Below are 19,292 nucleotides of genomic sequence, written 5' to 3'. Positions count from 1 at the left end.
TGTATTTAATACTTCTAACGTTATGACCTAGAGTTGAATTTGTGTCACATGACATGCAGGTTCATGACGATCAGTTATCGAGTTGATAGCTCTCAAAGCTTACTCAAACGAAATCCATATATACTTGGGTAGGTACTTTGCTCATCTTACAGACATTAATGATATACGTGAAAATCCCCGAAAATCTTACAGCATATATCGATTGGCAATGCAAGGAATAAGGAGGCGTGGGAAGCAACGGAGGATCGGAGCGGAGGATCGGACCACGGAGATGATGATTATAATATCGACAATCACTATATTTCTTTCAGTCTTGGAATATATATCCTTCATATTAAATCCTTTATGTATAGAAACGATACCAAGAATCTGCTCTTATTTCCAATTCGAAGCGAGTTCGTATAAGGAATGCCTGATCAAGACGGACGGATCCCCTATAGTGGGTCTGGAACTACGCCTAGAGGCCGTGCTCGTCTACCACTAAGTAGGCGTCGGGATAAACCGCAACTATCTTGCAACCTCTGCAGGAAACGAAAGTATGTGTTACGGCATCCACAAATACCACGATCGACTTACCTAACTTCCCTAGATTAAAATGTGACCGAGAGCATCCGTGTAGCGCATGCACGAGACGAGGCTTGGGTTCGTCCTGCACTTATGTTACAAATTTGCCATCTCACGATGGATCAAATCAGTCGACAAAGGCTCCTCTAAGTGTGCAGGATAGGATACAACAGCTGGAGAGCCTTGTAGTTGACTTAATGAAGACGTCGGGAATAAACACGACGCCTGAGTCGCCAAGTTCTATGTCGTCGACTGATTCTATTTTCACCCCTGCTTCAACCAAACAAATCCTCAAAGATGCCTCGCCAGCATCAGACTGCGGGAGCATGAGATTAAGCGAAGCGAGCGTAAGCTATGTGAGTAGCGCCCACTGGGCGGCGATTCTCGAAGGGATCGGTGAGCTTAAAGATCATCTCGAGGAGGAAGAGTCGCAAAATACGCATCAAGTCACTGAAACACCTGAATTTGACATAACGGGACCCCAATTGCTATATGGATGCTCTAGGCACGCAAATAAAGAGGAGCTTTTGGCTTCTGTGCCTCCAAGGCAGGTTGCCGACCGACTGGTTTCTCATTACTTTAATTCCTTCGAAATGTCTCCCGGTTGGTGTAGTCGCGAAATCGTGCTGCGGATACAGTAAAAGCTGACCATTCTAAATTAGCCATCCTGCATTCGCACCAGTTTCTTAAAGAGGTAGGCATATAAATATCATAACCGTCTAAGTAACTGGGCGCATATGTGCCTTATGTTCACATCTTTTACTGACCGCGTAACACTAGTACGAGCAATTCTGGGAATCTCCATCTACCACCTCCTTTATCTGGTTGGGTCTCCTATTCGCCATCATGTCTCTCTCAGCTCAGTTTCAGGTGTCCAGAATAGACCCTGGGGAGCAGTTCCGACCCAGTACGCCCCCGCAGACTGATCTGCAGGCTATGATGGAAATGTTCAGGCACAATACGGTACAATGTCTCATCCTCGGTAGGTATACTAGAGGAGGCACATATGTCATAGAGACAATGATCCTCTATTTCATGAAGGAGTATATCCTCTGCAAGGATGCCGATATTGGCGTTTGGATCCTCTTGAGCACTATTGTGCAGATTGCTATGCATATGGGTTACCATAGAGACCCAAAGCACTTTGAGGGAATGTCAGCCTTTGCGGGAGAGATGCGCAGACGTGTTTGGACAACCCTTGTTGAGTTCGATCTCGCAATTTCTGCTCAGATGGGCCTCCCGAGGTTGGTTAAAGAGGGACAGGCCGATACAGAAGAGCCTCGTAATCTTCACGATAGCGATTTTGATGCAGACACGGTAGAGCTACCGCCCGCAAGACCGGGTACGGAGCTAACGATAATGCTTTATCGCCTTAGCAAGTCCCGAATGATGTCGTCCCTTGGCCTGATATGGGATCTTGCCGCCGATATCAGACCACACACGTACGCGGAGGTGATGAGTATAGATGCTAAGCTCGAGGAAGCACATGCATCTATCCCCGACTGTCTTAAATGGCTGTCTATGGCCCAATGCATCGCAGATTCACCGAAGATGATCATGCAAAAGGTCTTCTTACGAATCATTTTTTACAGGGCCAAAATAGTCCTCCATCGGCAGTTTAGCCATACTCGGACACCACACCAATTCAATTATTCAAGAGAAGCCATCCTAGATGCGTCATTTAAACTCCTCGAGTACCAACGTATGTTTGACGAAGAGACGCAACCGTTTTGCCGGTTATATGAAGAACGTTGGAGGGTTTCGTCCCTGGTGTCTCATGATTTCCTCCTTGCCATCAGCATTCTTTGCCTATACCTTCAGAAGACACCCGGGGAGATCCGAAAAGCAGCCGAGTCTGCACTGATCGAGAAAATCCTGAAGTATCTTGAAGCGTCTTATAACATATGGCTTCGGCATAGTAGCACTTCGAAGGACGCGCAAAAAGCTGCCAAAGCTTTAAACATTGTTATTCAAAATCGTCGGGCTCCTAACAAGGCCCCTAATCTTGAACCTACAACCTCAGAGGACTGGATGGGTTGGCTAGACGGGTCCGCCAGGTCTTTCTCGTTATCAGAGTCATGGAATAACATGGACTTTCAAACATCCGATGGTAAGTAAACATGTCATAGCCGCCCTATTCAAGTTCGTTGGACTAATAAACGTAGCAAATTTCAACACGTTGAGTCCGACCCAGTGGTCTTTTGGTCTATAGTGATGAGACAACCCCATCGTCTTTGATCGAATAGGGGGTTTAGGAGCTCGAGTGTAACTTCAATTGACGAACCTGACTACCTACCTAGTAGGTACCTAAATAAAGTCAACTTATCAATAGATGGGTATTCTCAGGTAGACGGATGATTACACACAAATCACAATTCACCGTCCAATCCAGACCCCGTTCCATTTCCCACCCCAAAAACCAAACAAATCGCCGGACTCACAAACTCCGTAAAATTACTATGCTGGAGAACCTTAAACGCTGCTCTCGGTACTTGGCTCAAACTACCATTCCTCGCCGCGGCCTTGAAAGCGGTCGGGAGGACCGTGATATTGTATCGGTAGGCTAGCTCCATAAGCTGCTCGTGCTTGTCGTTGAACTCTCCCAGATCGGCCCAATTGCTAAACACGTCTGTGATCCACGAGAAATCAAACCAAGATGGCTCCCCTGACATCCGCTGGTAAAGTATGATAGGCCAGACGAAGAACACAGCTACGGCCGCGACGGCTAGCTTGATGATGTGCATGGTGGAGCGCGAGGTGAAGTCGAAGGTCCCACCGATACTGAGACGATCGCAGGGCGGTTCTATGCCGGACGCGTACCCGATGAGAAATTTCATGACACGGGAGATGAGGACTTCGTTTAGCACGAACGGAGTGATCATCTCGATTAAATAGCCATACGTCAGCATAACGAATATCCCCATGTGTATGAACGCGTAGACTAAGAACATGAATACGAACAGCGCCTTTTCTGTCTGAAGCGCATGGTACTCCGGGTACCGTCGCGCCGCGCGCGTGTAATATTTCTGGATCCGCGATTCTAGTGACACGCCGAACCTGGGCCCAAGCAGATTCTGGAAGACGGTCCAGCCGCACGCATATGTCATGAAGAAAGCGATTATCGCGAAGCACGGACGCGCCCAGCGCTCTACGTTGCCGATTTCTCCCTCTCCGCCGTATGTTGGTGCGAACGAGATCAAGACCCCTAAGATAATGTTTACGAGGTTTGGGATATGGATGAACCACGAGAAGTGAAGAACCATACGTGTACTGACGGCGGATAGGTTACTGTCGCAGAGTACGTCGAGGAAATTTAGGGTGAAGGCCTGGCAGTTTGTATCAAAGGTTCGGTAAGCAGGCCAGGACTTGATCAGTGTGGTAGCTGTATTTAAATCATTATGTCAGTAAATCCCTGGTATGTATCCTAGTACATAATAGAGAAGACTTCTCTGTGCACGAACCTGTCTCGTCCATGCCATCTTCTAACATAACTGTTTCGCCGATTAGAACAGTGTTGTATGTGCTCTTATAATATTCGTATTCTGCCTCGGTCAAATGCCTCTTAACGCACTGGCATATATCTCCTGACCACTTAGCTATACACCCAGACGCGTTAGTAACAGCAAGGATTAAAGCCTTATGGGCTGATAAACTAATTACATACATGTTGGCTGTTGAATAAGTGTCTCGGCAACTATATGGACCGGCGGCGAAGATGTTTCTGCAAAATCAAGGGGCGGCGCTTCCACCGGGGAAGATGACGTGAAAGTAGTTGCTGGAAATTCAGTTCTCAGTGCTGTTAGACTTGGATAATTAAGAAGCGGCAAACTCTCGTCAAGCACTTCTTCGATTATGTTGTCATGGTTCACTATTTGGTCCTCTTCCATCTCGGCATCCTGATTTCCATTTACCTGGAGAGCCTTTCGGACTTTCGTGAGTTCATACATGTAAGGGCCAACCTAGCGAGTTAGCCAGACCATTCGGATATGGATAGGTACTACCTAGGTATGTAGGTAGTAAATATGAATCGAAGAAAGATTGGTGGGCTCACTAGAACTTTCCAATGCGACCAAGCGGCTTGATCTCTGCCAAGTGCTACGAGAGTGTTAAGTCCAAGCATACCAGTGCCCGCCACAGTTGTTAACATATACATATCGACTACTGGTTTCGTAAGAGTGCTTAACAATCTAGTGAAAGGAAACGTCAAGATTGATATAAAAAACAGGCTTGTCCAGAGTCGCCAAAACAGAGGAAGACTTAGAATGAACATGATCACCAAGTAGCAGAGACAGTAGACGACAAGCCCGAGTGTTAGGAGTGTAATTGGCAGAACCCAGGAGGCATGGCGTCCGAAGAACCCATTGACCAAATGAGGAATGTCTAACATCCCGAAAAAGGCATTGTAGGCTGTGTCAATTGCACGGTATATAGGCCTTAATCCTCTTATCGGCGTGTGTACCAGATATACTTCCAAGGGGTACTGAAAAGTTCCCCGAGTTTCTGATATTGGTTCGTCATCTTGGGCGAGTTTGGTCCCCTTAGAAACTCGGAAGTCAAGTGGTAAAGGTGGTTGTGTATTCGGGTCGAAGTAACGGAGGCGGTCCGCTACGGTTGGAAAGGGGGTATAGTCATCTTCGGCTGTAGGTCTTTTCCACGTTTTAATCTGTCGGTCCCGATGGACGTAGGAGACACTAGCAAGACCAGGCCATTCTCGAATTTCCCATCCAGAAGGAAGATCTAATTCTAGTATTTCTCGACGAGCGTCGACAGGTAATTCCCATAGGTCTTTATGATCAATAGTATCCCGTTGGGTGTGTGCAGGTAGTTCCTGTGTAATTTCGAGCTGGACATCGGTTGGGGGAGCGTTGAGAAAGTCCGGGTCAATTCGATTCTCTAGCTGAATTCGACATGGGCTACCCATGTCCACGTCTATTGGAGAGACGGTTCCGCGGGAGGTCATCTAACCATAGTAGGTAGATAAGACGTGTATGCCATGAGAACCTGGAAGGAAAGAATGATAATAGGTATGTTTCAAGCTGAATATTCATTCTTAGATACCTACCTCACCTAGACCAGACAGCCAGGGTGCCAGGGTGCCAGGGGTTTTCAGCTTTACCAAGTAAGAATATTTTCAGCTTCGGCTGATGCCATCAGACCCGTCCCAATTAAATCCTACGATCGTTGCCCCGCACAGACCCCCGTTCTCTCTAATTAGGTACCTAGTAGTTTAATAATTGATGAGAAATTGAGTTATGAGAAGCTCTTTTAATTACAAAGTCCGAAAGAAGCACCTATTACCTCCGATATTTTACCGTATTTGTTCCTCTCTTCTTTCCATTCTCATTGATATCTCAATTTTTGTCTTTCTCAGAACCAGTTCTTCAGCGATACGTGGACGTAGATTCCAATCACACTCTTCAACGCTTCCTCTAAACTAAACTCATTAAAACCCATTACAAGCCTAACAGGGTAGCGATATCAATATCCCGAAATAAAGCGAATGTCACACTACTTACTAACCCTAAATCCCTCCTATTTCTACTACCAACTCACAGATTCGCCCAGAGATATTTCATACCTTCCCAAATTTCAATACCACTAGGTAGGATCTGATCAGCGGGAAGCACGAAACCGTAGGGGGTGGATCTCAGCTCGATTCCCCATCCAAATTCAGCTCCGGCTGCGTCGGTCATATAGTCTCTCCCGTTCCCACTTGACTGGTAAAGGACGAGACAACCAGAGCCATAATCGAACGTTGTGTTGTCTGCAGGAAATGTGTTAGTAGGTACCTAATTAACTACCCATAAGAATATGGCATTCATAGATCAAAATTCTAGAAAGAATGGGTAACTATAGAAACCCTCCACGTACATGGTTGGGCAATCCTAGCAGCCGTTTCGCCTGCCAGAGCTACTTGTCTGTCATAGTTTGGAGGAAAAGTGTCGCAGCTGTAGCCATACGAGAGCAAGATCACTTGGGCGTAGCTGTGCCAGTCGATATACAGCTTGATGCCTTTATCGCCGGCCAGAGTCTGCGCGTAAGCCATCAGCGCAGCTGTTTCTGGCGCATCGCCAGGTTGATAACCACTGAAAGTCTCCGAACTGGGGTTTGAGGAAGAGCCATCGCCTCCGAATCCGACGGACCAGTTACGGTTTATATCCGTGCCGATTGCTGTGGTGTTGTCTCGCGTCTGCCGATTTTTTCTCCAGAGGCGGTTGCTTGTTTGGGAATACACGAAGCCTTAAAGGGGCAGATTAGTATGAAATCTAGGCCATTCTCATCGGACATTTTAGAAGATGGCTGTTTACCGTCAGGATTCACAACTGGTAGAACATAAAAATCGTAATTGTTCAGGACTGCTTGTATTACCGTATCGTTCTCGTATCCGGTGACAATTTGGTAAAGGAGATACTCGACAACCTAACAGTAGCCTGTATTAGTGCATAAAAGACTAACCATGTAGTAACTTACGAACTCGGCGATATTGAACTAACCTTTGACGTGATCCATTCCCGGGCATGGACATTTCCGTTGAAGAATATGGCCGGCTTGGAGTCCTTACCGCTGCTTCCCCAGAGATGGATCCCCTGAATTTGCCTCCCCTCGAACGAGGGTCCTACCTGAATAAGCTCCGAGTTATTGGGGAATGATGCCTGAAGATCGCTCCAGTATTGAATATGGTCTTCATAGGCGTGGTATGAATCGAACCAAGATATTGATGGGACACCATTTTCGTCAAGTCCTGAAACACGCTTAATGAGACATTTGATGAGATTAAGCGGCGACTACAAACCTGGGTAGCTGCCCAAGGGACCCTCAGCCGCAATATCGGCTCCTAGATCTTGACTCAGCTCTGTAGTAGTAAAGTTGAGAGTGTCGAAGGCCTCAAGGTGCTCTGGTGAAATTGCAACATCGACTGTTGCGTCGTTATGATTGAGCTCGATGATAGATAAACCCTTCAACGCTGAATTTAGTTCATTTATACGACCGCTCGTATTCACTCTATAAACCTTGAAGCCGTCAAATGAGGCACTTGCATTACGACTAGTTCGAGCGAAGGCGTTGGATATGCTGGCTAGCCAAACAATACTTAGAAACTTCATGATGTCTATAATATAACTAAGACATTAACATGGGTATTCTTTTTTGTTGAGGAGGACGCCAGTGGGTTTTATCATAAACTTTAGTAGTGAGCAGCTATGAGCTCTTCTAGAGACTATGTTGAGGAGGCCGATGCATTGCAACGCAACATTGGAGATACTAGTAGCCTCCTTCCTAAACCCGCTATGCATTTGCCTTGGCAGAATGATGCGACTATGGTGTAAAATATCGACAGCTCATATGGTAATGATAAGCTAGAAGATATGAAAAGAATGTCACTACTTATATTAACGTGTCGTCAAGGTCGCTTTGAATATACTGTATGGACTGGTGGGGCTCTATGTGGTGGAGGCCTACCCAAAAATATAGCGCGTAAGGATATCAGGAAACGCATCTATAGACATGAATTAATATTAGTAAATATAGGTATTATAGAATTATATTTAATATGCATATCATATCATATCATATTATATGCTAGCTTCCTCTTCTTCTGTTGTCACACTTATTAATCCCGGTGCGACGGCCTCTTGGCCCTTTTATGGCTTCCTGAGTTGGCGTGTGGTTCTTGGGGCGTGGCCGGTATCGATGTATCACGGCATCTGCAAACGGGTTGTCCTCGTATCCCTTTAGACCTTCCAAAGACTTAACTTTCTTTCGCACTTCTTCTAGTGAGTAAGGCCCCGCCATATCGTCGTGACCTTTATGTCCACTAGACGTATTATTTGCTATCGCGCCAAGAGCCGTCCAGCTGAGGCGTGTTCGGCGCGTCCTGAGCCGTTCGTTGGCGACACTTTGCGCAAGTGCGGCTAACTCTCGCATTTCGCTCAATTCGCGGTCGACCTTACATATTTGACCAAGAACGCCAGCATGGGGATCTCCACTGGGCACTAGGGCGTCGAGATAGTCATCAAATGTATAATGACAATCCCGAGGAAGTAGGCAAGATCTCGTCGGTACCTGAATAGTTCCGCGTATGGTATACAAACTGCCTACAAATCGGCCTTCCAACCTTTGGCGAATCCCCAGAAGCACCCCAAATTGCGCGAACGGGTCGTCTGTAAAGGCGAAGTGGGTAATCGAAGGTGAACTTGGACTGGTATTGTCTTCGCTTTTTTGGTAAGCGCGGCCAAGGGGTAAGGTCATTTCAATTGATGCGGCACCAAACGTAAACACCTGAAGCTTGCTTAATTGAGCCCCAGAAGGAAAGTCAGAACAGAGACGGGCAAGCAGCCATGAAACATCGAGAGTTCCTGTGTGATGCGCGAGGATGCGCACGCCGCTTGTTTCTGGCTTCAGAAGGCTTGTCCGTATAGCTTGATACAAGGCCACTGATGTTCCAGTTGGAATATAAACATTCCGTTGAAAAAGTGTGAGAACTATATCGAAAATGAAGCCGAGCCTACGGGGTAGGAAAATGTGCATATCGTGACCGAAGATCCTCGCAAGTTTTGGCGGGAGCTCCCGGCGCATACGTTCATTATCCATTAAACCGCCTATGACGAACCAATCCAAGTGACACTCCTCGTCAATCAGCGCATCATCTCCAAGTTGATTTGCGGTATATTTGAAAGATATCGGCTGATTATTTGCAACGTGGAGGAGAATCCAAATCGAGACAGCTTGTAAACTTAGCCAAGGTAAGAGAATGATACCCGGTACCACTGGCCAGAGGAGACAGATCGAAAGAAGAAACTGAAGCTGGAGGAGCGATAAAAGAGAATACAATATCGCTTCACGTAGATCAGCCCAGCTCGTCTTCCGCCCCCGATTGATGATTGAGATTATCAGGGCGGAAAGGATGCGCGGAATGGCAGCGGTAATGTAGGGAATGTCTGCTTTCAGAAGAGATATGGCGGTCTGCTGATGGCTCAATGGTGTAGTACCCAAGGCTTCGTCTTGCAATGCTAAAGCAAGACTCAACGACATGCCATTTTCACGGGCGGGTTGTGATGGATCCCGCTCGAAGGTGCGGTGTAAAGTAACGGGCGAATTCGCCATGACATCGTGTCGCGCAAAATTGGTGCACTTTTAGAAACTCTTCAAACAAAACCTGGGTCCGTGAGCTCTGTGGCCGTAAAGGAAAAGAAGTCATTTTCTATGTTTTGCTCGATGGAATTTGGCGACAATCCAAACCAAACGAGCACACATTCCAGAGAGCGCAGGATTCGCGTGGCGCTTTGTGCTGCCAACCAAATTGTGCCGCGTCGACGCGCCTGTAACATGGTGCTAACCATAATGTCTTTTACTAGACCATGTTCCTGGTCGGCGCCTGGTATTTTCAACCCAGCTGAGGCCGCGATGAGGCCTCTCTGTAGTACGAGCATTTCAAGATGACGTTTCTAGGCTGAGAGCACGTGCTCATAAAATCTGAAGCTGAATATCCGAAGAGACAAATGTTTTTAGAATTCGATACTTTAGTTAAGAAAATTCGATATGTAACGTGGCCAATTGCGATGGTAGGGATCTATACATTGTGAGTAGAAGACGCATCGCGATGTTGATTCTAGACGGTCGTGATCAAATATCCCCTTGCTCGGATTTTGCTCCGACCGAAGATGTATGTGACCTAAGAAAATTTAAAGATAGAATCATCCAGAAGTTCATTTCCTCCTTTCCCATCACCTTTCACTACCTGCCTAGTATCTGACTTCATTAGGACAGTGGCCGGAGTTGCGTTCCGTTTACCTGGATGAGTCTGGCCTTGTTGATCTCGTCTCCGGGTTTGTAGGACATGACGTTCCAACGTTGGCTCTTGGATCTCAGATATGTATGGAGGTCTAAGGAAGACGGATATCATCGGTCCTTCAATGGTAAAGATCTTCCATTCTGACAGCTTCTAGAATCATAACGGCGGAATGGGAAAAGAAAGAAGAAGGATATTTTAAATTGATGTCTGGCTATTTTCAGCATGTTTAGAGTTGAAAAGTCGTCGCGGAGACACTTGGCGCGAGATGCTGACTTTAGCCTTTACGGCTGAAGTAATTCTTGGGAGTAATTGGGAAAGTTAGGGGTTGGATTGTGCTACATTTTAGTGGGATAAGAAGCCTATTGGGTCAGTGGAGAACTAAAATTAGCACAATCGCGTGTACCTGGTTATTGCCCAGGGGGGCCCCGCAGCATCCACCTACCGGTAACCTTGAAAGTTTTCAGGGCGGGTACTTTGAAATGGGTTCACTAACATGTTACCTGTACTTTCCATAACCTGTGACCAAGACTGACATATGAGCGTATATTTACCAATATCAACTCAAGTCCCCAAGTATCCTGATATCGATCGATCCGAGTACAAACTCATCTATTTCGCATGCACATGTCACTTTTTACGGGACATACTTATATCTTTTGATCGATTCGCATCTAAGTGTGGTGTGAGATGTGTCATGATTCGCCTTGTCTACCTACCTACCTCATGATACCATCGTACGTACCTCTTACCTCCTACTTCGACGCTGGCTTATGTGATATCGTATCGCGATGAATATGGAAAGATGCCACCTATGCCTATACAATACTAGGTAGTCATCCGTTATACAGAAACACGAATGCATCATTCAATATTGCTAGGTACAAGTACATATGTAATTAAAGTCAAAATCTTGAGATATGACCACTTCCTTCCATGTGTAGATCGGCCTCATCTACCAAGATTCACGACAAGTCCCTAGGTATATCTAGGTAATTAACATTTTTCTTGGCTCTATTGAAATCCGCCGGATCCCTCCTTCTTTCGTAGACATCAAATGGAACATAAATTCTCCCCTTTCCTCTGATCAGATCCTAAGTTTTGCCTCCCATCATCATCATCATCATCATTCTCCTCAACGCTCTCCAGTCAAAGCGAACAACAGTAAACGACCTAATAAAACTGTTCTCTCTCCTCATACCCTACCTATACATTCCATTCTAGATACCATAAATATCACCCAAAAGCAATTCATCATGAAGTGGCCCGTCAACCTACTTCCCCTCGGTCTCCTTGCCGCTTTCGCCTCCGCAGCCCCTATTGTGGAGCGACAACTCGACCTCTACCAACTCCAAATATCTTGGTAATTAAGCACTTCCTAGTTGTTAGCCCTTGATTACCATTGCTAACAATCCCAATAGCCCGGCAAACAAGAATGTCGACGGTCGATTCCTTGCAATGAAGAACAACACCTTAGGTGTCTTCGGTGGAGACGACGTCTCTCCCGTCAAAGTTTACAAGGTCGAGGGCGAGAAAGAAGGCCTCAATGAGTTACACACATACCCTGTTGGTATCGTCGACCACTCTGTCGGACTCATGGGTCCTCCGGGCCTGTTAACTCTTGTTGACATGACCAACCCTCACACCATCAAACCAGGAGAGGGCCAGGTCGCGCAATGGGACACTTTCCGCTTTGGTGACGGAAAGCTTACCAACGACGGAGAAGGTCAATGGCTCGCCTTCCCTGGCGTCGGCGACACCTGGAACGTGAAGTGGTCTGACGGTAAGTAATGAAACCTACATGTATCCCTAGCTTCTCCAAAGCCGATCCGTAACTAACTTGGCAAAGGTTCGGCTGTTATCACCGCCGACTTCATGGTCGTTGATGTCGTGTACACCGACGCAGGCGAGGGTCGCTACAATGGAGACTAAATTATGGTCAAAGGCGTTAGGGGAGGTTGAAAAAGTATAATTATTAATTAAGGTCGACGAATCGAAGAGGATGTGACTTATTAATAGTCCACTGTCACTACTTCGTAACTTACCTATGTACCTCGTCTTGCTTGGCAAGATACTTAAATAAAAGTTGATGCTTTTTATTCCAAATTTCCAATATTCTCTCACTTTAATGCGCGTATGCCAATGATAGATTTATCTCTTGCTAACTATTGTGTAAAGAATGTTGAATACCTAGGTAGGTACTGAATAAGTAGAAAGAAATGAGTTCAGTAATACAGCATATCGGTCGGTCTTGGCGCTGATGACAACGATCCTTGGAAATTGCCTATGTGGCTTGGTGGATTATCAATATTCTTATGTGTAAGTAAGTAGCTAAGGTAAGCATCCTACTTCGTGTTGAAGAATATTGTAATTCGTATCGGCTGAATTTCCTTTATAGTATTTCTAACTCCAATATGAGGCTCTACGATGCTCCAGGATATATCATAGACGCAACCCCTCGGGTTACGGCTTCAACTCTTGACTAACTCCTAACTCTTGTAGCCACGATCCTCTTGATATGCGCCATGTGGCAGTGATCGCATTGTAATAGTGGGTTTATTATTGTAAGGCTGAGCATTCAAAGCTTCTGATTTGTTCACTCGGACTTATCCTCCACAAGTATAATCCTGGTCAGTCTACGCCCCCTATAGAAGCTGTTATGGCGCATAAGTCAACTGAAACTTATGGGTTTATAGTGGACCTTCAGCAGTAATTTAATCCTGGCGTTTGGGGGTATCAGCAGACTTATCCCCACTGTAAATTTGCTGGTGGAGCGTCCCATAGTACCTTATTTTTCGACCAATCAGAGCCATTTAAAAAACTTATGCTTATTGAAATTTCATAAGCACCTCTTGAGGTGTTTATTTCGACTTATTGTTTATATTTATAGCGCATTAAGCCCTAAAAGACGCTATATTTATCAGGGCATATAGCGATGATATGCGCTATTATTACAGGGAGCTTACAGGGAGCTTTTAGGCGTAGAAATATGGCGCATTTAGTCACTAAAACTGCCCTGTAATTACAATTACAGCGCATGTCGGTTAGGTAAGCAAAGTGCTGTTGATTGATTGAACTGTTGATTGAACTGTTGACTGAACTGTTGATTGAACTGTTGATTGAACTGTTGACTGAACTGTTGATTGAACTGTTGATTGAACTGTTGATTGAACTGAACTGATCAAACTATCGAAAGGTTTAAGAAGCTATTCATAACTTCGATGAGCCGACAATGTTGCGAATAGCTTCAAGTAGATCTTCAGATAAGTCACTCAATAAGTACGAGACCACAAACATAAAATTCGCGTTGATTGGTTGAAAATATAGTGGGGATAGACCCGTAATCCAACCGAATTCAGCAGACTTATTTGCCAGGATAGCACGGGCCATAATCATAATCCTGACTTATGTGATCTAACAGCCCCATAAGTCCTACGGCACGGTTCATTCGCGGATCACTCATAATGTCGTATATCGGCGACATCGTGCCCCGTCATTTTCTACATCTCATTATATCAAGCGGGGACTCTTTTGCTTCTCACAGGCTTGATCGGACCTTGCCCCCATTCGCCTCTCTAGTTCAAATAACAGCTAGTACGACCATCGATGCCTCGAAAGGGTAGTACCAAAGTTAGGACGGGATGTCTAACATGCAAGTGTGTCAATGATCGTTGTTATAATTCTATGCAGTGTGCAGAAAGTTGACTGTGCATAGGATTCGTAAGGTAAAATGTGATGAAAGTAAGCCGCACTGTCATCGCTGCGTATCTACCGGCCGTAAATGCGACGGATATGCGCCGCCACCATCGTCATCGGCTCTATCGTGGCATCGCCCGCGTCACCTATTCCCAAATGTTAATGATGTAGGAGAGAGACGAGCCTTGCAATTCTTTTGTCAAGCTGCCGGACCTTCTCTATCTGGTCCGATGGACCCTTACTTCTGGTGAGAAATGTCTTAACCCAGAACTTCAAGAAATAATTGCCTATGGGAGATTTATCTAATTATAGCAGGACCCATCTTGTTATGCAATTCAGCACTTTCGAACCGGCCGTTAGACATTCGGTGGTTGCAATCAGCTCCCTTTACGAACAAATATGTTCCAAGCCAAACTCGGTACGGTTATTAACTGACAACAGACTCGCACTGTGTCACTATAATTCAGCCATCAAGGAGTTGAAATCCATGAACAATGAGCCCTTAGTTTTGCTAGTTTGTATCCTATTTGTATGTATCGAGTTTCTGCTAGGGAACAGAGAACCGGCAATCGAACATTGCAAGCATGGTGTCGTCATCCTGGAGAATGTTGAAGCTTCATATCCCTGGGCGAAGAAATACCTTTCGCCAATATTTCGTCGGCTGACCCTTTTCCCATTCTTCTTCGCCACCGACCCATCATGTTTTCCAAAGCTTCTTGGGTTGAACGACCAACTCCCAGCATCTTTCGAATCACTCGAACAAGCACAGTTCTACATAGACGCAATCACAACGAGAACCGTTAGTCTAGTTCGGCGAGGAGATCGTTATCGACTCGAAGAAATGCGCGATACCCCTGTATCACCAGAACTCCTGGAAGAACAAGAGAAGATACAGGCTCTGTTGGATAGATGGCATTCTCTTTTCTTAGACTTGAAGGATATTTCATCCGCAGCTAGTTGGTCGGAAGAGACGGTTTGTAACGTCCTTCTAAGATATGATATCTCCAGGATATGGGTGGACACAGTATTCGAATATGAAGAAATGATATACGACAAGTATATCGATAAGTTTCGTTTAATAGTCGCCCGAGCAATTGAGCTACAGTCATCCAAAACTCCTAGATCAAGCGATGCCCGAAGTCCTCCGAAATTCATCTTCGAAATGGGATTCATGCCACTACTTTACTACGTCGTCCTCAGATGTCGGTGCCTCGCAACCCGGACTCATGCACTGTCACTTATGAAGACACTTGGAGCTACCAGAGAGTGCTTGTGGGACACCTGTACAATGTACGCGGTCGGTCGTCGTGTAATAGAGATCGAACACGACTTTCTGTTCGAAGAGAAAGGCCGGCCTTCTACGCCACCCCGTTATCCAGGTCTACCCCCTGATGAAGTGAGAGTACGGGACACTACCACAAGCCCTATTCCGACAATACAAGTTGATGCCCTAGGCCGGGAGATTGGAGGGAGGATGACAGGGTTTTTTAGGCGCAAACGTGATGGTAGTATTTACCTTCAGACTGAATTTATTGTTGAAACATAGCGATATATAAGATAGCATCGATGATATCATAATGTACACATGAAACAACCAAAGCGAAATCCATCAGAAATTTACCACAGCTAGGGATGTACACGATAACATGCGATTAATGTACTGGTGCAGATACCCAAGACGATTCATCAGTGGTTTCAAATCTCGCTCTTCGACTGCGTAAAATCAATAGAATAGTAGAGAGATGTATATATATCTAGTTAGGTACGGGAGAGATGGAGCCCCTGAGGCGCAGCTAAACTTGATATAGACCCCTATACAATATTCCAGGATGCTAATTGGTTAGTTCGGACTATTTGACTGTTTAGGACTCAGCCCATGATCCTTTTGATAGATTCAACTAAAGATGCATTATACCTAGGTAGGTAATTCTAATTGACTTATAAAAGTCTTAGGAGAATTCCATGTTGAAACAGGTAAAGGCTGAAATTCATTCTATCTGTCAAAACTCAAGTACACTGAGTGTCTGGTTTTTCTCTTGGAAATCGAGTTTCTCTTCGCTTTATCAACATAATACCCAACATCAATGGCTATACCAACATCAACATTTGCAGCCGAGGGTCTCGCCAGAACTATTCGAGTAGCAATTAGACAAACGACAGAAGCCGTTACAAGTGCTCCGACAGCCACCGGCGTGGACTTCTTGACTACAGAACATATCACTATCGACGGATTCACCAATGCTCACGCAACGAACCCTGCAAAGACGATAGACGTCGTAATACCCACATGTATCCAGACTATAGAACCAGACGCCAATGGATATCTACCTCCGGGAACATGCCATGCTCTTTGGGACTACTACCCAAGCTTCTCGGCCGCCATGGCCTTTACAATTATCTTCGGATTGTTGACGGTTGCTCATCTATACCAAAGCATAGCGTATAGGAAGGTGATAGGCATTGTTGATTCCCCTTTCCCGTCTGAACATGTATTGATGCCACTGGGATAGAAATTCTGCTGGGTTATCGTGATGGCTAGTTTCTGGGAAACCATGGCCTACCTGTTCCGCACCGTCAGCACTCGTTACCAGTCGAACACAGCTATATACCTAGTATTCCAAATCTTCATTCTGCTGTCGCCGTTATGTAAGTAATATCTAATTCATTCCTCTTATGTATTTGACTTCAATTGTAACCTAACGCAATATGATAGGGGTAAACGCTTTCGACTACATGGTCCTCGGCCGGATGATTTACTTCTTTGCCCCTTCGCGTAAGGTATTCGGCATACCAGCGCCAACATTAGCTGCGGCTTTCGTTACTTTCGGTAAGCCTTTGGTCGATAGGCTAGTTGCAGCTCATTGGTTCTAACCCTTACAAACAGACTTCGTCGCCTTCTGCATACAGCTCGCGGGCGGTTCCATGGCAGGTCCAACTGCACCCGAAGACGAACAATTGAGGGCCATTCACATATATATGGGCGGTATTGGGCTACAGCAATTTTTCATCGTCGTGTTCGTCGCGTTCGCGGTCAAGTTCCAGTTGGATATGCGCAATGTGAATCCTCCCAGGAATTTACAGACTAGTTGGAGGTCTGGCTGGCGCCCGCTGCTGCTTACGCTGTATGCATCTTTAACGTGCATTACTGTGAGTGCTTATTTAACAAGCGACGAATGACATATACCAGTCAGATTGCTGACCAATCGTTAAGATTCGCATTATATTTCGATTAGTTGAATTTTCGTCTGGGTCAACTGGAGTATCTAATCCTTTATTGACCAACGAAACATACTTTTATGTTCTTGAAGCCATGCTAATGCTTCTAGCTATTCTCTCATTCAACGTTATCCATCCGGGGACTGTCTTAGTCGGACCGGAGTCTGAAATGCCCGGGTTCTTTTCTACGTGCACGGGCTTCTTTCGGAGAAGAAAGGAGTTCAAGAGGTTGGACGAGTCTGATAATGAGATGTCTATCTTACGGGCGTAAGTACGACAGATTGTGGTTGGTTTATACATACCTAGTGGAGGGAGTTGGTATAGATACACTATTTGCGTAAGGGATATTTCGATAGGTATTTTAATAAAGATTCACAAATATGACCTTGTTTAATAGGTACCTAGTAGTCTCGGACATCGAAGCACATTGTGTTCACTCAACAATCGGCAATTACTTACCTAGTCTTAAGTTCTCATGTCAGACTTTCGGATTTCCGGGATTCCCCCAATTACAGCCCCCCCTTCTCTATACTTGCTTTTACATGGACGTGTCGGCTTTGAGGTTCATCTATCTTTACTAGAACGCCTCCTTCGACATCCTTCGACGGCAGACGGAGAATCATAAAAAGTGATCGTCGTCTCCAATTCCCTTGGTTTATATATGCTGTGACCCCCCACTTCATATCCTATACCCCCTTCTCTACCTTGAGGAATCAATAGTATCCTGATAATATTAAGAAATAGAGGTCTTACTTATTCTTAAAATCAAGTAAATCAATATACTTCACCAAAATGTCGGCACAGCCGCAGACTGAACTTTCCCCGCAGATTTCTCCGGACCTCCGCAGAACCACGACATACCTGACAGGTCACAATGAGGAGGGGAAAGCAAAAGTGCACTCGGCACGGCCGGCAGCTTGGAAGGCATTCGACGAGGGAACCAGTATGCCTTTGCTATAAGCACTTTATCCTCTGCTTTATATCATTCATCACTCACATAAATATACCTGATGTCTCGTGAACTTCACCGGGAGATTAGGAAGAGGGGAAATCGGAATCCTTCTCCGATTCTCTCGTATTTCGTATAGGTCATATACTAATTCCCCTTGTCATAGTGGGTTTCAACCAGATTTACACCAACTCTTTCCCATCGAACCTCAATGATGATGCCGACGTGAAATTTCACGAACAGATAATTTCAAGCGGGAATCTGGGACTAGCCACCAGGAACGGCGTTGTGTGCCGGATGGTAGACTTCGGCCCTCAATACGAGTGCATGATGCATCGGACTAAGTCCCTGGACTTTGGGATTATCGTCGAGGGTGAAGTGGAGATGAAGTTGGATGACGGGTCGACGACTCTCATGAAGCGCGGCGACGTGGCAGTTCAGCGCGCCACGATGCACGCTTGGCGTAACCCGAGCACGACGAACTGGGCTCGTATGGTCTTTGTCCTACAGGATACGAAGCCTCTATTCGTCAACGGAGAGAAGTTTGGTGAGGATTATGGAAGGGGGACTGAAGGATTGCCGCCTAGTGGGAATGATGAGGAGTAATCTATGAAGTACTTGTCGGTCGCTATGAAGTTAGCAAGTCTAACACCTGGTGACTTATTATGAATTAATAAATAGTTGACGTTCATTACATGAGTACCTATCGCATGTCTATTTTAGGAACTATATCGTGTGATATGTCTAATATTGAACGACGAATTCAGGGTCCTCAGTTTAAAAGGTTGAATTAATTAAGAAAAATATTCGATGTTTGTAGTTAATATAGAGTCGTAAAGGTTTGTAAGATGCATGTTGGGAAGAAACCCTCGATTCCACATATTCCACATATTCCACATTCCAGAGTCTTATGACTTACGTAATGAACTATGAACCATAAATCTCCGACCCCATTGGTCAATCAAGCCTGCCCCGCTCCCCTATCGATAAAAAATTTCCCTTCAAATCTGCAAGTGGAAGCTACAGGCGGGAGTCGCTGGAAGCTCTAGCCCGCCGCAACGGCTATCGATCAGACGATTC

General features: G+C 45.5%; 8 protein-coding genes across 8 annotated transcripts; 5 read left to right on the top strand and 3 right to left on the bottom strand.

Annotated features, from left to right (window-relative positions):
* Positions 1-408: 408 nt before the first annotated feature.
* GGS22DRAFT_185884 (fungal-specific transcription factor domain-containing protein) lies at positions 409-2,776 on the top strand (the record flags this gene model as incomplete). Its single annotated transcript, XM_047964383.1, has 5 exons — positions 409-536; positions 590-1,167; positions 1,227-1,258; positions 1,345-2,674; positions 2,730-2,776. The coding sequence occupies 5 exons, from the start codon at positions 409-411 to the stop codon at positions 2,774-2,776; spliced, it is 2,115 nt and encodes a 704-aa protein (XP_047822338.1).
* Positions 2,777-2,807: 31 nt separating this feature from the next.
* GGS22DRAFT_98062 (uncharacterized protein) lies at positions 2,808-5,671 on the bottom strand. The gene is made up of 4 exons (XM_047968605.1): positions 4,616-5,671; positions 4,229-4,523; positions 4,026-4,160; positions 2,808-3,946 (listed from the first exon to the last, which is right to left on the bottom strand). Exons 1-4 carry the CDS (start codon positions 5,522-5,524, stop codon positions 2,934-2,936), a joined length of 2,352 nt encoding a protein of 783 aa, XP_047822337.1. The 5' UTR covers positions 5,525-5,671; the 3' UTR covers positions 2,808-2,933.
* A 442-nt stretch (positions 5,672-6,113) lies between these two features.
* GGS22DRAFT_178305 (uncharacterized protein) lies at positions 6,114-7,667 on the bottom strand (the record flags this gene model as incomplete). Its single annotated transcript, XM_047963571.1, has 5 exons — positions 6,114-6,328; positions 6,436-6,804; positions 6,873-6,984; positions 7,059-7,306; positions 7,358-7,667. 5 exons carry the CDS (start codon positions 7,665-7,667, stop codon positions 6,114-6,116), a joined length of 1,254 nt encoding a protein of 417 aa, XP_047822336.1.
* A 413-nt stretch (positions 7,668-8,080) lies between these two features.
* Positions 8,081-9,950, bottom strand: GGS22DRAFT_98041 (uncharacterized protein). The gene has a single exon (XM_047968604.1). The coding sequence runs from the start codon at positions 9,664-9,666 to the stop codon at positions 8,143-8,145; it is 1,524 nt and encodes a 507-aa protein (XP_047822335.1). The 5' UTR covers positions 9,667-9,950; the 3' UTR covers positions 8,081-8,142.
* A 1,277-nt stretch (positions 9,951-11,227) lies between these two features.
* On the top strand, positions 11,228-12,788 carry GGS22DRAFT_156032 (uncharacterized protein). The gene is made up of 3 exons (XM_047960305.1): positions 11,228-11,714; positions 11,773-12,134; positions 12,201-12,788. Exons 1-3 carry the CDS (start codon positions 11,608-11,610, stop codon positions 12,281-12,283), a joined length of 552 nt encoding a protein of 183 aa, XP_047822334.1. The 5' UTR covers positions 11,228-11,607; the 3' UTR covers positions 12,284-12,788.
* Positions 12,789-13,782: 994 nt separating this feature from the next.
* Positions 13,783-15,642, top strand: GGS22DRAFT_156029 (uncharacterized protein). The gene is made up of 3 exons (XM_047960304.1): positions 13,783-14,007; positions 14,067-14,294; positions 14,363-15,642. The coding sequence occupies exons 1-3, from the start codon at positions 13,958-13,960 to the stop codon at positions 15,591-15,593; spliced, it is 1,509 nt and encodes a 502-aa protein (XP_047822333.1). The 5' UTR covers positions 13,783-13,957; the 3' UTR covers positions 15,594-15,642.
* Positions 15,643-16,131: 489 nt separating this feature from the next.
* GGS22DRAFT_198215 (RTA1 like protein-domain-containing protein) lies at positions 16,132-17,534 on the top strand (the record flags this gene model as incomplete). The annotated part of the gene is made up of 5 exons (XM_047966108.1): positions 16,132-16,497; positions 16,558-16,693; positions 16,761-16,874; positions 16,932-17,194; positions 17,259-17,534. The coding sequence occupies 5 exons, from the start codon at positions 16,132-16,134 to the stop codon at positions 17,532-17,534; spliced, it is 1,155 nt and encodes a 384-aa protein (XP_047822332.1).
* A 521-nt stretch (positions 17,535-18,055) lies between these two features.
* GGS22DRAFT_198213 (uncharacterized protein) lies at positions 18,056-19,044 on the top strand (the record flags this gene model as incomplete). The annotated part of the gene is made up of 2 exons (XM_047966107.1): positions 18,056-18,206; positions 18,379-19,044. 2 exons carry the CDS (start codon positions 18,056-18,058, stop codon positions 18,816-18,818), a joined length of 591 nt encoding a protein of 196 aa, XP_047822331.1. The 3' UTR covers positions 18,819-19,044.
* Positions 19,045-19,292: the final 248 nt, after the last annotated feature.

Source organism: Annulohypoxylon maeteangense (genome assembly GCF_022496945.1).
Source record: "Annulohypoxylon maeteangense strain CBS 123835 unplaced genomic scaffold GGS22scaffold_3, whole genome shotgun sequence".
Classification (NCBI taxonomy): Eukaryota; Fungi; Ascomycota; class Sordariomycetes; order Xylariales; family Hypoxylaceae; genus Annulohypoxylon; species Annulohypoxylon maeteangense.
Note: the sequence above shows the minus strand (reverse complement) of the source record. Positions and strands in the feature narration are given on the sequence as shown.